General features: G+C 52.8%; 1 protein-coding gene and 1 pseudogene across 1 annotated transcript; one reads left to right on the top strand and one right to left on the bottom strand.

Annotated features, from left to right (window-relative positions):
* LOC101034594 (platelet-activating factor acetylhydrolase IB subunit alpha2 pseudogene) overlaps positions 1–18,459 on the bottom strand; it is a 105,124-nt pseudogene that overhangs the window by 9,712 nt on the left and 76,953 nt on the right.
* Positions 5,767–18,050, top strand: ARX (aristaless related homeobox). Its single transcript, XM_010334924.3, has 5 exons — positions 5,767–6,188; positions 7,926–8,802; positions 11,408–11,453; positions 14,258–14,586; positions 16,861–18,050. Exons 1-5 carry the CDS (start codon positions 5,993–5,995, stop codon positions 17,099–17,101), a joined length of 1,689 nt encoding a protein of 562 aa, XP_010333226.2. The 5' UTR covers positions 5,767–5,992; the 3' UTR covers positions 17,102–18,050.

The following is an 18,459-nucleotide window of genomic DNA, read 5'->3' as shown; positions in this document are numbered from 1 at the left end:
GTTCATCAAGTTAGAAGACACAGAAACCCCAGAGACAAGAGGTAGGGCCTCATCTAGTCAAAAACTGGAGAATCCTAGCTTCAGAAGATGGGAGCCCCGAAATCTGAGCTCAGGGAACTTAGAATCAGAGAGTGGGGTCTTTTCGAATCAGAAGATGGGAGGGGATCATGAGTGATGGGAAGGTACCACAGAGGCCGATGTCAAATCAAAGAAATCGCAGAGTAACTGCCTCCGGATCACCCTCCTCCTCCACCACCACCACCAGGGACTGAGGTATCTGAGGGCGCAGTCCGCCAGGCCTCCATGAACACCCCAGAGACTGCGGATTCAGACTTCCTACTGGTGTCGCATCCTCGGCACGCTTGCCTTGGCCCCACCCCCAATTATTTCACTTCTCAGTCCAGTGTTGCCCGAGGTTCGCCTGCAAGAATCCACCCAGCAATTATCTCCCCTCTTGCGCGCATGGGGGGACATTAACCACGAACGCGCTTGAGAAGAAAGGTGCAGATGGGTCTTTTATTGAACACTTGGAAATGTTTCCAAGGCTTTTGTTTTTTTCCCCCATTCATTCCTGCCGGATCACTGGGATCTGCCAACTTCAGTCCCCAGAGGTTGCGGCCGGAGAGTCCGGCCCAGTCGGAGCTCCCGCTAGGGGGCGCGCTCTGGCCGTGGCGCTGAGCCGAGGCCGAAAAGGGGGCTGTCGATGGGAGGCTGGGGGTGAGGAAGCCTACAGCCCAGCTTGGGTCCTCGCGGCCTGGGAACTGACACACGAGTGGGGTCGCTCGCTGCATCTTACTCGAGCGCCAGTCTATGCCCACCCGCCCCCACCCCCTACTCCGTCCAGGGTCACCCGGAGCAGCAGCTACTGAGTCAACGCTGCACAGGGGACGCCCGGACCCTGGCCGCAGGCGGGGTCCCGCCGTCCGGGGGAGGACAGGAGAAAGCAAACGGTGGTGAATAGAGGGCGCAGTAAAGTTTCCCTTTCCCTCGGGTCTGGAAACCTGGAGGGATGGGTGCGGCAGGAGATGGGAAGCTCCCGCCTAGAACTCCGTGAGCGCTCGGAGCCCAACTACTCGCTTCTAACCCGTAGGAGGGGACACACGCCCTCTCTTCTGACGGGAGGCTGCCACCATCTCGCCCAGCTCTGTGCTTGTAGCAAAGCTTGAACAAGCCTGGGCTGCCGCCTGGATGGCTGATGGGGGTGGCGGTGAGGGGGGTCTCTTTCCACTCTGGTTCTTGCTCCCCCACCCCTTCCCCGGCTGCTGACGAGTAACAGAAAGTGAGAAAGTTTGCAAATAAGAAGAGTTACCCTAACAGCCATCGCACTAACGCGTCCATACCTTGAGGGCTCGGCCGTGGTCCTCGGGACGCTTCCAAAAAAGCTGCTTCCCAACAAACCTCTCCCAGCCAAGCCCTAAATGTGGAACCCACGGCTTAGGCGGAGGACACGGCGAAGAGGGAAGGATTAGCAAACCCGAGAGAGTCTTCCCAGGAAATCCAAGTTCTTATCAGTCCCTTTGGACCTTTCCACAGGCTGCTCCTTTGAAAACACGTCAACAAATAAACACCGTCCATAGAGAAATCCCAGCAGCCGTGGGGAGAACTGAGGCAGGGTAGGAAGTGGAGGGCACGCAGGAGGCCGAGAAGGCGAGGGACAAGTTCTAGGCAAGCGGATTATGTTACATTTCCTCCTAATACCAGATTTCCAGGCGGAGACACCTCGATTTGAGCAAAAAATGCATACCCTGAAGTGGGTAAGACTCTGAAAGCAGCATTTGAGGAGGTTAACCTTGACTGGTTGGAGTTAAGGGGTAGGGGGGGAGAAGCAAATATTTCTGTTTGTGCCCTCCGGCTCTTCCCAGCACCGGCTGTCAATCCCGACGCTTGTTATCCTCACAAGGCTTCAGTTTGTTTGCCTGATCTCAGCAAGGTTTTCTTCCACAAGTAGAACTATAATTGCTATAATTCTACTGTATCATTTGGATCATTGCAGTATTGTTGTTTTCTCTCTCTCTCTCCCTCCTCCTAACGCTGCAATAACGCGCTCCAGTGTTAAATTAGCAGGTTGCGGAAGACCATAAATGAATGAAAGTTTGTTTAAAAAAAAAAAGAGAGAAAGAAGAAGAAGAAGAAATTTAATAAATAAAACAGCAAAATGACTTGGCAAAGGGGATATCACATCACAGAGACTCCTTGCGTGTAATCAGGTCTTATTGTTTTCCCTTCCAATGGCTTCCAAATTGGTCGTTGGATTCCAATGAAGTTTATTTCTATTGTTTAAATATATGTTTTGAAGAGGTTGATCATAATTTAAGGGGACCTCAGACTTCCGGTGCAACTGGAAGCCCATCACAGCTTGATTTATCTATGTATATATTGCACAATAAATTAAAACATCTCAGATGAAAAGTATGTGAGGTTAACTTTCTTCCAAACATTTTTCCCCCCATGGATAATGACATCTAATTGCCACCCCCCATTCCACATTTCTTGCAAATATAATTTTAAAACTACAATGTAGAATTAGCTCTCAGAAAATAAAGGGGTTTATTCCACTCTCCTCTTCTAGGTAAATTATTATTTCCAGTTCTGGGAACAAGCCCCAGTTTCCACCATAAACAACAGTTATAAACACTTGTGACCTTCACTTCCAGCCATTATTGCCATTTTTATTACTTAGTAATTGATTTTAAAAGCAGATGAACTGCAAACCATTGTTTTCCAAGCAGCCCAGGAAAAGCAAAGCAACAACTACAGACCCCAAAGATAAGAGGAGCCTGGACTTGTGAATAACAAGGTACAAACGCAAATGATATTAACACTGAAATGAAATTACTTTTGGTTAGTGGGTAAAAGTGAGGCAAAAAGAAAGTGAAGTGTCATTTTGCTGGCAGAGTAAAATTAAATTGGGCGAAACTGTAAGTTCTTTCATACATGATCCTATCCCCCAATTCTTAAAAGTCTGCCCACTCAACACATCAGTTATATTCTTCCTATATATTAGAGGCATCATTTTATTTTTCTAAAATGACATATAGAATAACATGTATATATTTATATCTCTTAAACCCATATCCTGATTAGACATTGTGAAGACCGCAGCATAGTCTCATGTCTCCCAACCCAGCACCTTAGAAAAGTTTTCTGTCATTTTAAAAATTTAATCTCTTAGAAAGAGAAAAAGTCAATTGTAGATTTTTGAAGTTAGATCTTGAATTGTGACAAAGGCGGTCTCAGGGCCACTGGGTATAAAGCTAGATCAGGCCCTTCTCCTCGAGGTGAATGAACGTCTTTCCCAATAGCATCCTCCCTTGGGAAGATTGATTAGAAAATAACAGAAATAAATAAAATAACAGAACAAATAAAACTAGTGTTTTGATACAGGTCTCCACCCAAAATACTTTATATCCCATTAATAGAATTAGATCTAATTCCAGGGATCATTAAGTCAGAATCAGAAATTCTTTGTTAACCTCCCCTTTTACAGTGGATGATTAAAATTAGAATACACCCCAGCAGAAAGTCCGACTTCTTTTAAAAGAAGAACAGCTGCACAAGAGGGAGGAGGGGGATGGAGGCGAAGAAGTCTTCCACCCAGAGAGATGAAACTCCGTTGGGCTCTCAGAAATGATTTGTGCATTTGTTTGTCTTTTTGTTTAACACGATATTTCTTGGACTCATTTTCAGCCCACTCCCTGCGTGTGCGGAGCCGACTCAAGTCACGCAGCCACCCGGCAGCCGGGTCTTGTGGATTTCCGACGCGGGGCCACCGGGGAGGGAAAAGTGCCTGTCTCTCGCAGCCACCAAGCCACAGGGGCGCCCGCGAGGGTCCGCGGCTGGAGGATAGGAGGAAGCCGAAGCGTCTTTACTCCTCTTGGCTGCGTTGAGACCCCGCGCCGGGAACGGGCTTTCGGGGCCGCGGGAGGGAAGGTGGGAGGAAGTCAGCGCGCAGGATGTTAGTTTCGAGCCGAACCTGACGGTGTAAAAACACCGAACACTTGCTGAGGATGGAAAAGGAAGAATGCGGGAAAAGCAAGGAGAGATCCCAGGTGACTTGGAATTGCAGAGAGGGCTTAAAGGAAAATCAAATGTCAGCAATGGCTCGGGTTCTCCTCCGTTCCCCACCACAGCCACATCATCCAAGTGTAGGAAAAACGGGTGAGAATTAAGTTAAAAGCCAGGGAGAGAGACAGAGAGGGACAGAGAAATTCTTTATGTCCTGTCTTTAACAGTAGTAGTATCAGTATTAGTATTCGCATTATTAATGCGCCTGTTCCCAACCTTTTATTCCCCGCTCCCCCCGGTCCCCCCACCCCATCCCTCGACCAAGTTTTGTCTTGAAGGCTCCTGCCAGGCCAGCCCGATCTGTCTGCTACCCACCCACTAGCATCCAAGAGTTATGCAGATGTTTGAGGCTGAAAAAAATCTCAGTTATGCATCCTTGTATTTTTAAATACTGACTGTAAGTGATTCAAGTATAACCCTTTGTAAAACGCTTTTCTCTTTGACACACGGAAGGGGGTTGAGAGAGGAAAACCCGGCGTGGATTCCCCCTCTCTGGCCCCTCTCTCACCCACCACCCTCGCCCCAACTCTGCCAGCGTCGGCCCCCCCCCCCCCCGAAATCCCTAGGAACCTGCACCCAGGCAGGGAAGGCGTCCGTGCTGGCCCCTGGCCCAGGCTCGACCCAACTTCAGTCGGAGTTGGGTTTTGGTTCTCGGCTCGGGAAGCTGTATGGGAAGAAAGGCTCTGTTCCTAAGGTTCACGCTCACCTTTGCTCAAGGGAGCCAAGTCATGAGATTTCAGAATTTTAGACGCTTAGATTTGGCTGCAGCTGAATTTGGGTTCCTTCCACCCTGGAGAGCTCAGGGATCCCCGAGGATTCTGCTCCCTAGGTGCGATTCGAAGGTGAACAGCCTCAGGGTGACGGCCTAACAGATATGAATTTTGGGTGGGGGGAGGAGGAAGAGAGTCCAGGGAGAAAGAGGAGGTCTCCAGTCGCCCCTCCTCGCTGGTGATACTCTCCAGTCCCTTTCCACCCAGTAGATGCTCTAGGGAAGGCCGCGCGCCTATGGCAGAGCTTTGTCTGGAAGGGGGCTTTTTCCCATTCCAGAGTTTAAAACGGTGGCAAGAGCTATTGGGGGACGCTACAAACAAGAGAGCCACAGTCGGGCTCAGGGTGAAGATAGACAGCGCGATGCCTTGGGCCACAAGAGAAAACCAAACTCCCAGATGGCAGATGTTTGCTTCTGGCGGTCACCCTGGCCCCTCGACGCCTGTCCCGCATAGAGACGACGGCAATTGAGCGCCAGTGAGGTCAAGGTGGTGTCCTGGGAGCCCAATATTGGCTTTGAAAAATGCCAAGTCTGAACATGAGCCTCGAGGCCTCCCCTACAGGGAGCGAGGTCCTCGGGTTGTAGGAAGGGGCGCACGCCGCCCAGATGGCACCCACAGGCCTGGCATCCCAATGAGCTAGAACTTCGGCCAACACTAAAGGGTCAAAGGAGGAGCTGCAGGAAGAGGATGGCGGACTTAAGAAAGTTGTTAGTTTTAAAAAAGAAAGAAAGAAAGAAAGGAAGGAAGCAAAGGAAAATTGGCTCTGGTGCGTGCCCGCTGCCCCCACCCCCGCCTGCCCCTCTGGAATCCAGTCCGGGCTTTGCGCCGCGCCCACAGCCCGACGCAGCCCGGCCTCTGGCGAGAGCCAATCAGAGGGCGCCTCTCAGCACGTGGAGGAGAGAGACTCCAGAGCTCAGCGCCCGCTGCTCACTACACTTGTTACCGCTTGTCCTGAGCGCGGAGAGGGCGAGCTCGGGCCTCGGGCAGGGCGGGAGCCGGCAGCCGGCAACCGAGTGAGGCGGAGAGACACAAAGATCGCAGTAATATCCGTTATAACCAGCTATCTAACCCTACTCCCAACACACACCCATCCATCCCACCCTCCGGGAGAGGCAGCCCACGATCCGCTCTCTGCGCCCTGGGAAAAAGCCCCAGCCATGAGCAATCAGTACCAGGAGGAGGGCTGCTCCGAGAGGCCCGAGTGCAAAAGTAAATCTCCAACTTTGCTCTCCTCCTACTGCATCGACAGCATCCTGGGCCGGAGGAGCCCGTGCAAAATGCGGCTGCTGGGAGCCGCGCAGAGCTTGCCTGCTCCGCTGACCAGCCGCGCCGACCAGGAAAAGGCCGTGCAAGGTAAGGATGCGCCCGTCAGGCACTTACTAAGGGCGTTAGGGGCTGATTTGGTTGTTTGATTTTCGGGGTCCAGGGGCCTGGGATTGTCAACCTGGAGAGGAAGGAAGGAGAGGGCATAACTCTGAGGCCTGCTACCTCAAAGAGCATTAAACATCTCGCCAGGGGCTGTCTCTCCCTCCCTCCCTCCCTGCTTCCAGAAAAAGGCCCGTTTTCGCTTCGGGGAGGCTTTAGGTTTTCGGTGTTGATCGTTAGGTCATTTAAATGCCCCTTTTGGTGGCCTTGGGTGTGCTCTGAAGAGGGGCGACAGGTCAGAAACAGTAGATGTCCGCTGGACCCTTTTAGCAACAACTTGATGAAGACAAGAAGCCCAAAAGCTGGTGAATCGGGGTCTCCAGGCTGAGTGAGCCTTGGCCTTTCCTCTTTGGAAGATTTCTGTATATGCGGTGTTTCGGTTTTATTTTTAAATTGTAGATTACTTGTGACCTTTTAAACCCAAGCTTTGCAGAAAACATCTTCCTGGGATTCTCCAAATTCTCCTTAATGTATTTAAAATGTATGAAATGTGTGACTTCTCAGTGCTATTTTTTTCTCTGCTATTTTATTTTTAAAAATAGAGTCGAGCTGTTTAAAAGATTTTATGTTTTCTGAAATTACAATTTCCAGAATAACTGTCCTTTTGCCCCGAACCTGTTACCCTCAAGTTTTGCCTTGAGCTTGCTGCAGAGGTGTCGCAGGGAAAGGAAAGAACTGTTGGTTTCTTTTAAAATCTGCAAACCAGCGGTCCAACCACAGCGCTATTTGGACGGCAGGAGCAGACGGTTGAGAAGGGGGCGTTTAAATAAAATTGAGTTTTTCCTTTTCTGTTTTTAGCCTTCAGTGGCACCTATGCCAGGCGCTTCCTCAAAAGGAAGGAGCGGCCTGTGCCTCCTGCACTCCGACTCCCTCCATGCCGCAGGCCTTTCCCAGAACATTCTTGCCAGGATGATTTTTCTTTGCCTTTTTGTGCAAGAAGACCCTCCCCTACCCTCTCCCGCTGTAGGCTGTTGGGGTGCAGCCTGCACTTGGGGCCACAGGGCCGCTTCCCATCCCGCAGCAGTGGCCCTCAGGGCTGCACGCCTCTTGTCAGCCCTTGCCCTCATGCTGGAGCAGCGGGCAGAGGTCGTGCCCAAAGTTTTCAGGATAGTGGTGATTTTTTTTTTTTAAGTTGTAGAATGTTTTCGGATTTCCCTCTGCCCCAAAATGGGAAGGGAAATAAAAGCAAGAGAGGTAGGAAAGGGGAAAGAGAAAGGAGTAAAGAAGAAAGGAGAGGGGGGAGAGGAAGCCTGCAAAAAGAGAAAGAAAAGAGGAGAGAAGGAGAAAGAGAGATGAGGAAAAGAAGGGATGGGGAGAAAGAAAAAAAGAGAAGGAGAGAAAAATTACAAGGAAGAAAGAGAGGGGCAAAAGGAATAGGTAAGGGAAGGAAGAGAGGAAGTAAAGGGGGAGAGTGAGAGAGGGAAAGGAAAATGAAAAAAGGGAGAGGGAAGGGGAAAAATAAGGAAGCCAGAGAACGGGAGAGAAAGAAAGAAAGAAAGAGCAATAAACGTGGAGAAAGACGCCAAGGCGTCGAAGTCTGGTGGTGCGCGGACTCTGAAAACCTAGGCCTAGGCACCGTGGGAGCGACTGTGGGCGGCCCGGGCAGCCGCCCTGGAGGGGACTCCCTGGCCGGCCCGCTAGCTGATCGCTCTCCCTTGCCCGCAGGCTCCCCCAAGAGCAGCGGAGCCCCGTTCGAGGCCGAGCTGCACCTGCCGCCCAAGCTGCGGCGACTGTACGGCCCGGGCGGGGGCCGCCTCCTCCAGGGTGCGGCAGCTGCGGCGGCGGCGGCTGCGGCAGCGGCGGCGGCGGCCGCCACGGCCACGGCCGGTCCACGGGGGGAGGCCCCTCTGCCGCCACCGCCAACCGCGCGGCCCGGGGAACGGCCGGACGGCGCAGGTGCCGCCGCGGCTGCTGCTGCCGCGGCCGCAGCAGCCTGGGACACGCTCAAGATCAGCCAGGCGCCGCAGGTGAGCATCAGCCGCAGCAAGTCGTACCGCGAGAACGGGGCGCCCTTCGTGCCGCCGCCGCCCGCGCTGGACGAGCTGGGCGGCCCGGGGGGCGTCACACACCCTGAGGAGCGTCTAGGCGCGGCCGGTGGCCCGGGCAGCACCCCGGCTGCGGGTGGCGGCACCGGCCCCGAGGACGACGAGGAAGAACTGCTGGAGGACGAAGAGGATGAGGATGAGGAAGAAGAGCTGCTGGAGGACGACGAGGAGGAGCTGCTGGAGGACGACGCCCACGCGCTGCTCAAGGAGCCCCGGCGCTGCGCCGTGGCCGCCACTGGCGCCGTGGCCACAGCAGCTGCCGCTGCAGTGGCCACCGAGGGCGGGGAGCTGTCACCCAAGGAAGAGCTGCTGCTGCACCCGGAAGACGCTGAGGGCAAGGACGGCGAGGACAGCGTGTGCCTGTCTGCGGGCAGCGACTCGGAGGAGGGGCTGCTGAAACGCAAACAGAGGCGCTACCGCACCACGTTCACCAGCTACCAGCTGGAGGAACTGGAGCGGGCCTTCCAGAAGACGCACTACCCGGACGTCTTCACCAGGTTATGCGCGTAGGGTGGTGGTCGCGGCCACAGCGGTGGTGGGCGCACGAGGGCCCCAGGGAGGGACGGAGGGCAGGGACCAGGCCTTGGGGCGGGCACTTGGCTCCTGGACTCTGCGGAGGAGGGCCCTCCCAACACACTCACCCTTGCTCACCCAAACCACCCACTCCCCCTACCCCCGCTTCAGGCTTTAGGTTTAGGCTGGAATGGTTTCTCTCCTTCCCAAGGTCGTTGCAGTTGAGTGTTTTCAAATTACAAGTTTTAGTTAGAGAGAGGAAAAGAACCTCTCCAAAGAGCGCAGGAACGCACCACCTTGGAAACGCGCACAGCTGCGCGCACTGACACAGCCTCGGGCACTGCGGCCCAGCCAGGTCCCCTTCGAGGCTCAGGAAGCGCTGTCCGAGGTCGTGCGGCCATAGCAAAGCAGGCGCTATTTTTGGTTGCTGTGCTGTGCGCTCACCACCCCCGCCTGGTGCCCCAGGAGCCTGGTGGGTATCAGTTAACGCAGTTTGCAGTGAAGCTGGAGCCCGTGCCAGCGGAGAAGGCTTTTAAAAAGACCCGAGTTTTGTAGTTTCAGGACTCCTGAAATAACCAAAGGAAGTCGGAACTGCGCAGTGTCTGGTGTCTGAACACCTGAGGGGCCCCAGCCAGAATCTCCCCTTTTACTCTCTGTCCTCTCCCGACACATACATTAAACCTACCGTGCGTTTAATGTAAACGGGTTTACCGGGTGGACAGTGATTGCTGCAAGCCTGGCAGGCAGTAGACGAAGCAGTTCGGGGAATTTTCTCTTTGGATCAGCGTCCAAGCCGGGTGTTCGGCCTGGTCACGCTCCACCTCCTACTTGCTGGAGTTTCTCTGAGTAACATGAGTGTGTGGGATGACTGGGTCCTGGGCCGCAGCTTATTCAGCCGACCACCTGGGACGCCGGACCGGCTAGGGGGTCCTTCTCTCCCACCCCAAGGCCAAGTTTTCAGCTCAGGCGAGGAGCCAGGGTTAGGGCAAATGTTCCCCAGTGAGGGGGAGAAAGGGATCGATGACTGCCTGGCCTGCCTGGCGCGGGGCTTGTCAAGCGCAGGCAGTTCCTTCGAAGGAGACGTGCGCAGCTTTTCAATGTGCATTTTAGAAGGGGAATGCTGCCTGCCCCTTTGAACCAGATGAGAAATCGCTGCTTAGGGCTCGGGAGGCCGAGCTAACTCCAAAATGTAGTTGGCCTGGCAATTGCCTAACTCTCTCCTAACCAGGCACAGAAAAGAGCGGATTTAATGCCGGGCAAAGGCACTCAAACCTGGTTATCCCTTGGGCTACACTTGGTCTTCACCTGTGTCACCTAGCCCTTTCCTTATCTTTAAAAAAGGAACTACATTTAAAAACCGACGTGTGTTATCAAATAGTGATTTGGCCGACCAGCGTTTGCATTTATCATACATGTGTATTTCCAAAGAAGAAACTGAGCCGGTGCCAGCTGGCATCCAGGTCCGCCCTTTTTTAGCTTCTGGTGGGCTTGGGGGCGGGGAGGACCGAAGTGCCTGAGGAGGGGCAGCTCCTCTGCCCCACCCCCACCTCCTTCCAATCTAGGGGTTTGAGCCCCTTGGCTCCGGCCCCAGAGCCAGCCTGGAGTGCCGCTTTAGATTTGCTGGTGCTCATTGTAGCAGGGGGCAATGGAGGGCACTTATGGAGATGGTTTTCCTCTGGTGCCGAAGTTTCAGGTATGGACTGGGGGCTACCGGCAGGGCATCTCCCGGTCCCCGGCTTTGTCGGCCCCGCTCTTTCATATTAGCGAGCGGAGGGCCAATTATTCTCGCTCGGCGCGCTCATATTTTCGGTAAACAGGTCGTAAGCCGTTTTACAGCATCTTAATGGTTTCCTATTTGCCTTAATTGTCGCAGTAATAACTGCAATGACGGGGTAGGATTTCAGTTAAATTGACTTCCCCTGAGATGGGCAGGGTTTGTAGTGGGCACCGGAGCAGGAGTTGCACGGAATTTTGTTTAATCGAAAAATTACCCCAATGCACTTTTAACAAGCTTAACATATCTGCAGAGTAAAGGGGAGTGTGACCCAAGGGGATGACAGAGGGAGGAAGGTGGGGGGAGAGAGAGATGGAGGGAAAGGCAGAGAGCTGGAAAGAAAAAAAGGAAGAAGGAGGGAAGAGAAATTTTTTTTTTTTTTTAAGAAGGCAGAATGAAACCAAGAGGACAGAAAAATATTTTCTTAATTGAGTACTGGGTTCCTGTCCCACTTAATATTAGGACAAAACAGGGTATAAGCAGTATGTGTGTGTGTGTGTTCTAACTGTGGCTTAAGAGAGTGACAGAGAACCTGTGTACCCAGGTTTGTAGACTTAGAGACTCAAGAAGCCACCCTTGTCACACATGAATATAGCATGATTTAATAGATAATATCCTATATCTGGCAATGTGCTTCATGTTTTTGCATTTTCAGTCAAATAGTAGGCACTCCAGGGGTGATGGAATGGCGATACCCATATGTTTGGGGGTGGGGAGCAGGCAGCCAGGGAGACCCTAGTGGAGTAGGCCTGCCACGGAGGAGGGCATTGCTGGGGCCTGCAGTGACCTCCTGTCTGTGTGTTGCTTTCTTATAGGGAGGAACTGGCCATGAGGCTGGACTTGACTGAGGCCCGAGTCCAGGTGAGAAACACAACAGAGAGGGAAGAGGGAGGGAGGAGGGCCGGGGGCTGGTGGGAGAGAGAGATGGGTTGCTGGGTGGAAGGGTTGACATCCCCTTCACAAAACCAAGAGAAGCAGAATCAGAAAAGTAGACCCAAGCACTCTCACGCACACAAAGATATTTAAAACTTAAGACCTGGGAGGTGGAAGCGGGAGGTTTCTGGGTTTGGGAACCCAAGGAAGGAGTCCAGGATCAGAACAAGGGCTTTAGAGTCCCTGAGACTGCAGTTGAGGAGCCCTAGCCCCAAAGACCCTATAGGAAACAATCCACCAACTACTTCTCCTGATTGAAATAATGGGATGGAGCATGGATTTGGTTGTTAGACAAATCCGCTCAGCTCCAAGCAGGTATTTGGCTGCGATTAAGTCTCCAATCGGGCTTCATAAAAGCCCACTTAGTGCTAGAACAAACAGGGCCATTTGAAGGCAAAATGCTGTTTGATTTCCCCTCCGCCCCGCACAAGGAGCTGGCTAATGCTATTTGATTTCCCATTTTTTATAGCAATGAGCCCACATTGATCTAATAGGGAGTGAGTGCAATGCTATTAAAGGTGTTTGCAGCCCCATACCAGAGTGCATTTCCGAACCCAGGCCTCATAACCAAAGAGACGATCAACACTGAGCAGCCCCGATGGCCAACAGAAAACAGATGTCCCCGGGTTAGGAGCTGAGTGAATCACTTTACAGTCAAAATCAAGCGCTGATAAAGCACAATAAATTCCATATGGCTCATTTAATACACAACAGCTTCTTGCATTAGACGGCTAATGATGAGGCCTGTCCCCTCCTTTCTGTTGACACATTTCTCCATTGTCAAACAGAGATGTGACAGCAACTCCGTATTTTCAGCTCAGGGGAACGAGTCGTGGGAAAGTTAAATAACTTTTAAAAAGAAAGAGAGCGCCCCCTCCCTTTCTCCTCTCCCCCTATTCACTGGAGAAGATGTAATTAAGTGAATATGAATTATTAGAGTCCTTTCGTTTACCTTTGGGGGGCCTCAGAGGTATTAATTCAATAATGAGGAATTGCAGGGGGACATCTTGATAATTGCAATTGAGCCGGGAGAGAGGGTCTGTCTGTAAAAAGGTTTCCACGTCCTTTGAGAACATTCTGAGTCCACTGCCCCCAGTCCCCTTCTTTCACTGCAATCAAGGAGTGGTGGATATTCTCGTCTAGACAGATTTGGACACACAAAAGCTGCCCACCCAGCCCAGTCCCATCTACAGTCTTACTTTTTCAAGCCTCTGGGTTTCCACACTGAAGTGATTCTGAAATTCCCAAATAGATTATTTGAAGGCTGCAGAATGGTGTGGATGGGCCCCCTTTTGGCAGAATTGGAAGTAATCGACCGATTTGGATTCTTGATTTTTCTTGCCCTGGGGGGCTGTCTAGAAGTCAAACCAAGCTTAGATGCTAGTGCTGGTAACAACAAGCCCCAGTGTGTAGATTTGAAATATATAGATATCGTCCACATTTTAAAAGATATTCCTCTGGGATAATTTACATTATATTTGAATGTAACTTTGTATAGTCCTGGAGTTCATTCTTAATTTTCAGATTTGCGTGCAGTTATAAATCCAGCCCTAAAAATATTAATGCCTTCAGGGGAGAAGGAGCATATCTTCTCAGCTGTGGGTGTGATGAGCAGGTCACATAAAAATAATTTCGTGCTCCTGGGGTTTATTTTTAGATGATGGTAGCTGCCATGTTTCAGGTAAAGGTCTCTATTAAAACTGCCTTCTATTAGCAATTAGGAAAATACCTCAGGCTGAAAACCTCCTCCAAGCCTAGAACTATCTTATTTAAATAACGGATTTAAACCACATCTCCAAAAGGAAATAAAAGACTTGTTAGCGCTGAAGATGTGAAGTCCATACCTGCCCTCTGATTTCTTTGCGCCCAGGTATTGCCGCCTACTTCATCCATGTAGTCATGCCTTCCTGCATAAAACTGGGTCCTGTGGGGAGCCCCTGCCAGGAGCAGGCTGTGTACCCCAATTTCATTTCATAGAGGACTGACTCCCTGAAACGTATGCTTGCTAATTAACGCGAGCATTTCTTCCCTCCCTCTCGTCCCTCCCTGAACCCCAGAACTCAGCATAGTGCTGTTAGGTGTTCAGTAAATATTTCTGGAAAGAATAAATGAACTGTCTCTCCACTTCCCTCTTCCATATAGAGCACGAATTTTGCCAGCGCTTGCATAAATCTGAAATAGGTGAAAATAGCTGATATGCAGTAAAACCAGTATGTCCGTCATCTCTTGGTGGCTGCCCGTTCCCTGGAGTCACCATTGAATGGATGCTTTCGCTTGCTTTATTTTACTCAGTCCTCATAACAGCCTTATGAGTGAAGTTTTATTATCCCCATTTTACAGATTCAAAAACTGAGGTTCAGAGAGGTTTAAGTGACCTGCCTAAAGATCCTAGGAAGCAAGTGTCAGCACAGACGTTTAAACGTTGGTTTCCCCAGCTCTAAACACACTGAATCACTTTCCTTAAACTTGGAAAGCTGGCCCAGTTGGAATGCCGGCAGAAAGAGTTTGCTTGTTCTGCGTTTCCTGCTGGCTTGAAGTTGCGGCTCCTATTCATTGCTCATTTGGCCCCAGAAGTGTCCGAAAACAACCTGAGGCTTAAAAGGGGCAGATGGGCGCGGGCCGCGGTAGAAAGGAAGGGGGCCCCCGCGGCCCGCCGAGGGAAGGGACGGGTACAGGCTCGGTGTGCCCACCGGACCGAGCTGCGCCGACCCTGGGCTCTCTCTGCCTTGCAGGTCTGGTTTCAGAACCGTCGAGCCAAGTGGCGCAAGCGAGAGAAGGCGGGAGCGCAGACCCACCCCCCGGGGCTGCCCTTCCCCGGGCCGCTCTCCGCCACCCACCCGCTCAGCCCCTACCTGGACGCCAGCCCTTTCCCTCCGCACCACCCAGCGCTCGACTCTGCCTGGACTGCCGCCGCTGCCGCCGCCGCCGCCGCCTTCCCGAGCCTACCTCCGCCTCCCGGCTCGGCCAGCCTGCCGCCCAGCGGGGCGCCGCTGGGCCTGAGCACTTTCCTCGGAGCTGCAGTGTTCCGACACCCGGCTTTCATCAGCCCCGCGTTCGGAAGGTAACGCGCGGCTTCGGAAGTCCGTCCGTCTGTCTGTCTGTCTGCCTGTCTGCCTGTCTGCCTGTCTGTCTCTCTCACCACACATACAGAGGCTGGGGGCAGGGAGGAGGCAAAAGTAAAACAGGGCTACCTACACACATCTTTTTCTTTGGCCTAACCTCAGAGACTGTAGCCAAAGAAAATACTCTATAATTGCGCCTCCGGAAAAAAAAAAAAAAAAAGTGGGTCTTGAAGGGATTGACTTGGAACTGAACACTGAACGGGAAAGGGGAAGGCAGTGACAGTAACGACAACCGTAACAACCGGGAATGAAAGCTGTAAAAGTACCGTTAGAAGGCCGTAACCACTCCTACCATAGGTAGTTATGCGAGCAAATATGTACAGGTGTAGGCTAGAGAGCAGGGATGACTTTTCAAGTTTTGCAAAAGTTTTTCCTCATGCCCCCAAATCTGGCAGCCTGAGGGACACAGCCCTGATCCCTATGGGAGCCCTGGAGCCACCAGGCCCTCCGGGTGCACAGAATTCTTTCTTCTGCCCCAGACTCCATCTTCCTTGTCACTCAAGTGACCTGCTGCCAACGACACCCCCATATGTGCAAGGCCGGATCTACACGGCAGTACAAGACAACGAAATAAAAGAAACAGTTCATCGTATAACTCCTTTTCTTTAAGTGAACATCGAATAAGGAAATAAAAAGTCTGTATAATCACACAGACAAAGAAACAAAGGAGGGATGTATTGTGTTAGAGCAGTGAAAATCAAACTGGATGCAGCTTCAGTGATCACTCTTTGGGAGAACAAAGAAATAATAGATTCATCCAACTGCGCAGCTGCTTAACAAAAATAATCTTACAGAAAATTAAGACTAGGAGTAAACTTAGTTTCTTGTAACAAACCAATAAAATAAACAGCGAGTGCACTGAAGCAGTGACTCAGTTTACCTAATGGAACCAGGGCATGTCACGCCACCTCCGGGTCACACTTTATCATTTCTTTCTGATAAAAATTTTAAAGTTCTGTGTCTCCCCTCCCTCCACTTTTTCCCTCTGACAAGTGACTTGTAAACCCAGGCGAACCGTGGCTGGAGGACCGAGTTTCGAGATTCGGAGAGGCTGGAAGAGGATCTGGGCTGGGGTGGTTCAAGGTGTGGGCAGTGGGCTTGGGAGAAGGAGGTGGCGCTCCGTGAGCCCAAGTGGGCTCATTTCTAACGCTGGAAATCCCGAATTGGCCCCGCGGGCCTGGAGCTAGAGCCCTTAGGGAGGAGGTCCGGAAAGCCCGGGGGCACTCCAAGGCTTGGGTGTGGAGGTTGTCGTCCGGTGGCCCCGGGCGTCTCCGGCCACAGCTACAGATCCCAGTGCTGAGAGCATGGGGTAGAAGCGTCACGCGGAGTAATCCCGGCGCTGCGGGAAGGCGGTGGCGTTGGCGCGGGTCCCAGGCCTGGGCATCGCTTTGCACCGCGCGCCAGTGTCATGGGTCGGGGGCTCCCTGAGGCCAGAGGCCATAGGGGCGCAGGGAAGACAGCGGGGCGGGGGTGGCTGGGAAGATTGTCGCCGCGCCGGGACGTGGAGCTGCTGGCAGGTGACTCCCGCCCATAGAGCGGAAATCAACAGGCAGTCGCCCTTCAACCCCACCCTGCGGGCGCCTGCTGGACGCGGGTCGCTGAGCCCCACGCAGAAGGGCGGCTGCAGCGGCGCGGGTGGCCCGGGAGGCCGGCGAGCTAGGCCCGTTTCTCCAGGGCGCAGAAAGTCCCGGGCCGAGGAGCCCAAGGGAGACCTCAGAGCCTGCTGCGTGGGTCTGGGCAGCTGGAATCCCACCTTCTCCATCTTTTTTTTTTCTCCCCTCTCCCACCGTCCACCTTCCTTTCTCCTTTTGCTCTCCTTTCCTCCCTCAGCATTCTCTCGGGAAGATAGTGTCATTGCAGCCCCTGGCCTTGGAATACACTGTCCGATTAAGCGAAACCACCGAATCTACGCACTGGGCCGTGGGGCTTGGGGTCTGCACGCCCGCCTGTGGACCTCGGCCTGGCCCCTCGGGGAATATCTGGACTCGGTCTTCTCCGCCCCGCCCCACCCCGTCGGTTCCTTGCCCTGGGAAAGCCCTCTCTGCGGGCTCCAGCCTCCGCCCGTGTCCGCTGCCCACTCCCACACCGCGGCCCACCCGGGTCTCATGGGTACCGCGCCCCTCAGCTGCCGCAGCGACAAGCAGCTGAGACGCTGCCCCAGGCGCGGCGCACAGCTCCCTAGGCCATGACCGCGCTGTTTGCTCTCCCCGCAGGCTCTTTTCCACCATGGCCCCTCTGACCAGCGCGTCGACCGCGGCCGCGCTCCTGAGACAGCCCACACCCGCCGTGGAGGGCGCAGTGGCATCGGGCGCTCTGGCCGACCCAGCCACGGCGGCCGCAGACAGACGCGCGTCTAGCATAGCCGCGCTGAGGCTCAAGGCCAAGGAGCACGCGGCGCAGCTCACGCAGCTCAACATCCTGCCGGGCACCAGCACGGGCAAGGAGGTGTGCTAAAGGCTGCCCTCCTCCCCTGCGCCCTGCGCGCGCCCCTAAAGGTCACCTCACTCAGCACCACTCAAGACCAAATGGAAACAGAGGACCAGCACACTCCCGAGACGGCACTGAGAGAGCACAGCCGCCTTCGCAGCAGTCTGGACGTGGGCAAGGCAGCCCACGGCGCTCCGGGACGTGGCACCTCCTCGGCTGGCTGTCCCCCTGCCCCTGCCCCTTCCCCTGCCACTGCCAACCTCGCTCCAACTCCAACGTCCACTCTCTCCCGTTCTTACTTTCCTGAAAATATCGGGGAGGTTTTTTCCCCTAGACGCCTGATATTGAAGTAAAAAATTTAAAAAAACCCAACCTTTCTCCCTCCTGACACCCCACTTAGCTTTTTTTTCTTTAATAGCATTTTGGCGCTCGAAGTTGATCTCCCCAGCGTGGGCCCCAGCGTGAAGCCAGGGCCCGGGAAGCGAACGCGAGCCTGTAAGATAGCTAACAGTGCACTTAAAGCAAAGGGGCGTCTTGTTCTTGTTCTCTTCTTTATCATACACCAACCAAGGTTTTTATATCAAACCAAAGGGAAATACTCTGCTAGAATATGGACTGTTGAAGTCACCAAACTGTGATTATTGATTCTGTACATACCATTGTTATTAAAAAAAAAAAAAAAAGAACAGAGCTTTGTATATTTGAAATGTTATAACGCAATTGCACTCAGCGTGGTATGGTAAAAGTTTGTCCTCCTGTAGATTCTTACTGTGTTGTAGATACGGTAGGGTTCCTAGACAAATATTTATGTACTCAAGCCCTTTATTTAACTTATTAACTGTAGAGGCTTCCGAAACCTTCAAGATAAAGGCAATGGTACAGTACTTTTGTGTAATGTGTAATTGTTATCACTTTTCCTTGCTATCTAGTGGAGAAGTGTCACGCTCAAAATAAAAAAATTATATGTTTAACAAAACGAAGTGTGAATGTTCTATACAGGCGCAGAGGGGACAGTAGAAGCCCCCACCCCCATCCCCCGGGAGTCAAGGTTGGGCTCCAGCGTCCAGGCATCTCCTGGGATTATCTGCACACGCGTTTTCATGGCAGAGGCCCCTGGTTTGAATCCGATCCTCAAAGGGAACCGGATTTCCTGCAAAGGTTAAGGACTCCGCCGCGGTACTTTCCACGGGCATCTCGGCTCTCCCTGGCTGTGTGGCAGCAGGAGCTGGGGGTCCTGGGCCACGGAGGTGGGGTGGGTTCCAGGATGGGTGGGTGGATGGTGGGCGTTGTTGACGGTGGAGTCTGAAATTTGAAGCAAGCGGGAGTCTTGGCTTAGAAGGCAAAGGGAGCTGTTGGAAAGTACCACGTAGCGAGGAAGTGAAGTG

This window comes from Saimiri boliviensis, chromosome X (assembly GCF_048565385.1).
Source record: "Saimiri boliviensis isolate mSaiBol1 chromosome X, mSaiBol1.pri, whole genome shotgun sequence".
Lineage (NCBI taxonomy): Eukaryota > Metazoa > Chordata > Mammalia > Primates > Cebidae > Saimiri > Saimiri boliviensis.
The sequence above is the reverse complement of the archived record's forward strand: the minus strand, read 5'-3'. Positions and strand labels throughout refer to the sequence as shown.

Coding starts and splice junctions, on each gene's coding strand:
- ARX (XM_010334924.3), top strand. CDS start 5,993: ATGAGCAATCAGTACCAGGAGGAGGGCTGCTCCGAGAGGCCCGAGTGC. Junction 8,803..11,407: donor TACCCGGACGTCTTCACCAG/GTTATGCGCGTA, acceptor GCTTTCTTATAG/GGAGGAACTGGCCATGAGGC. Junction 14,587..16,860: donor ATCAGCCCCGCGTTCGGAAG/GTAACGCGCGGC, acceptor CTCTCCCCGCAG/GCTCTTTTCCACCATGGCCC.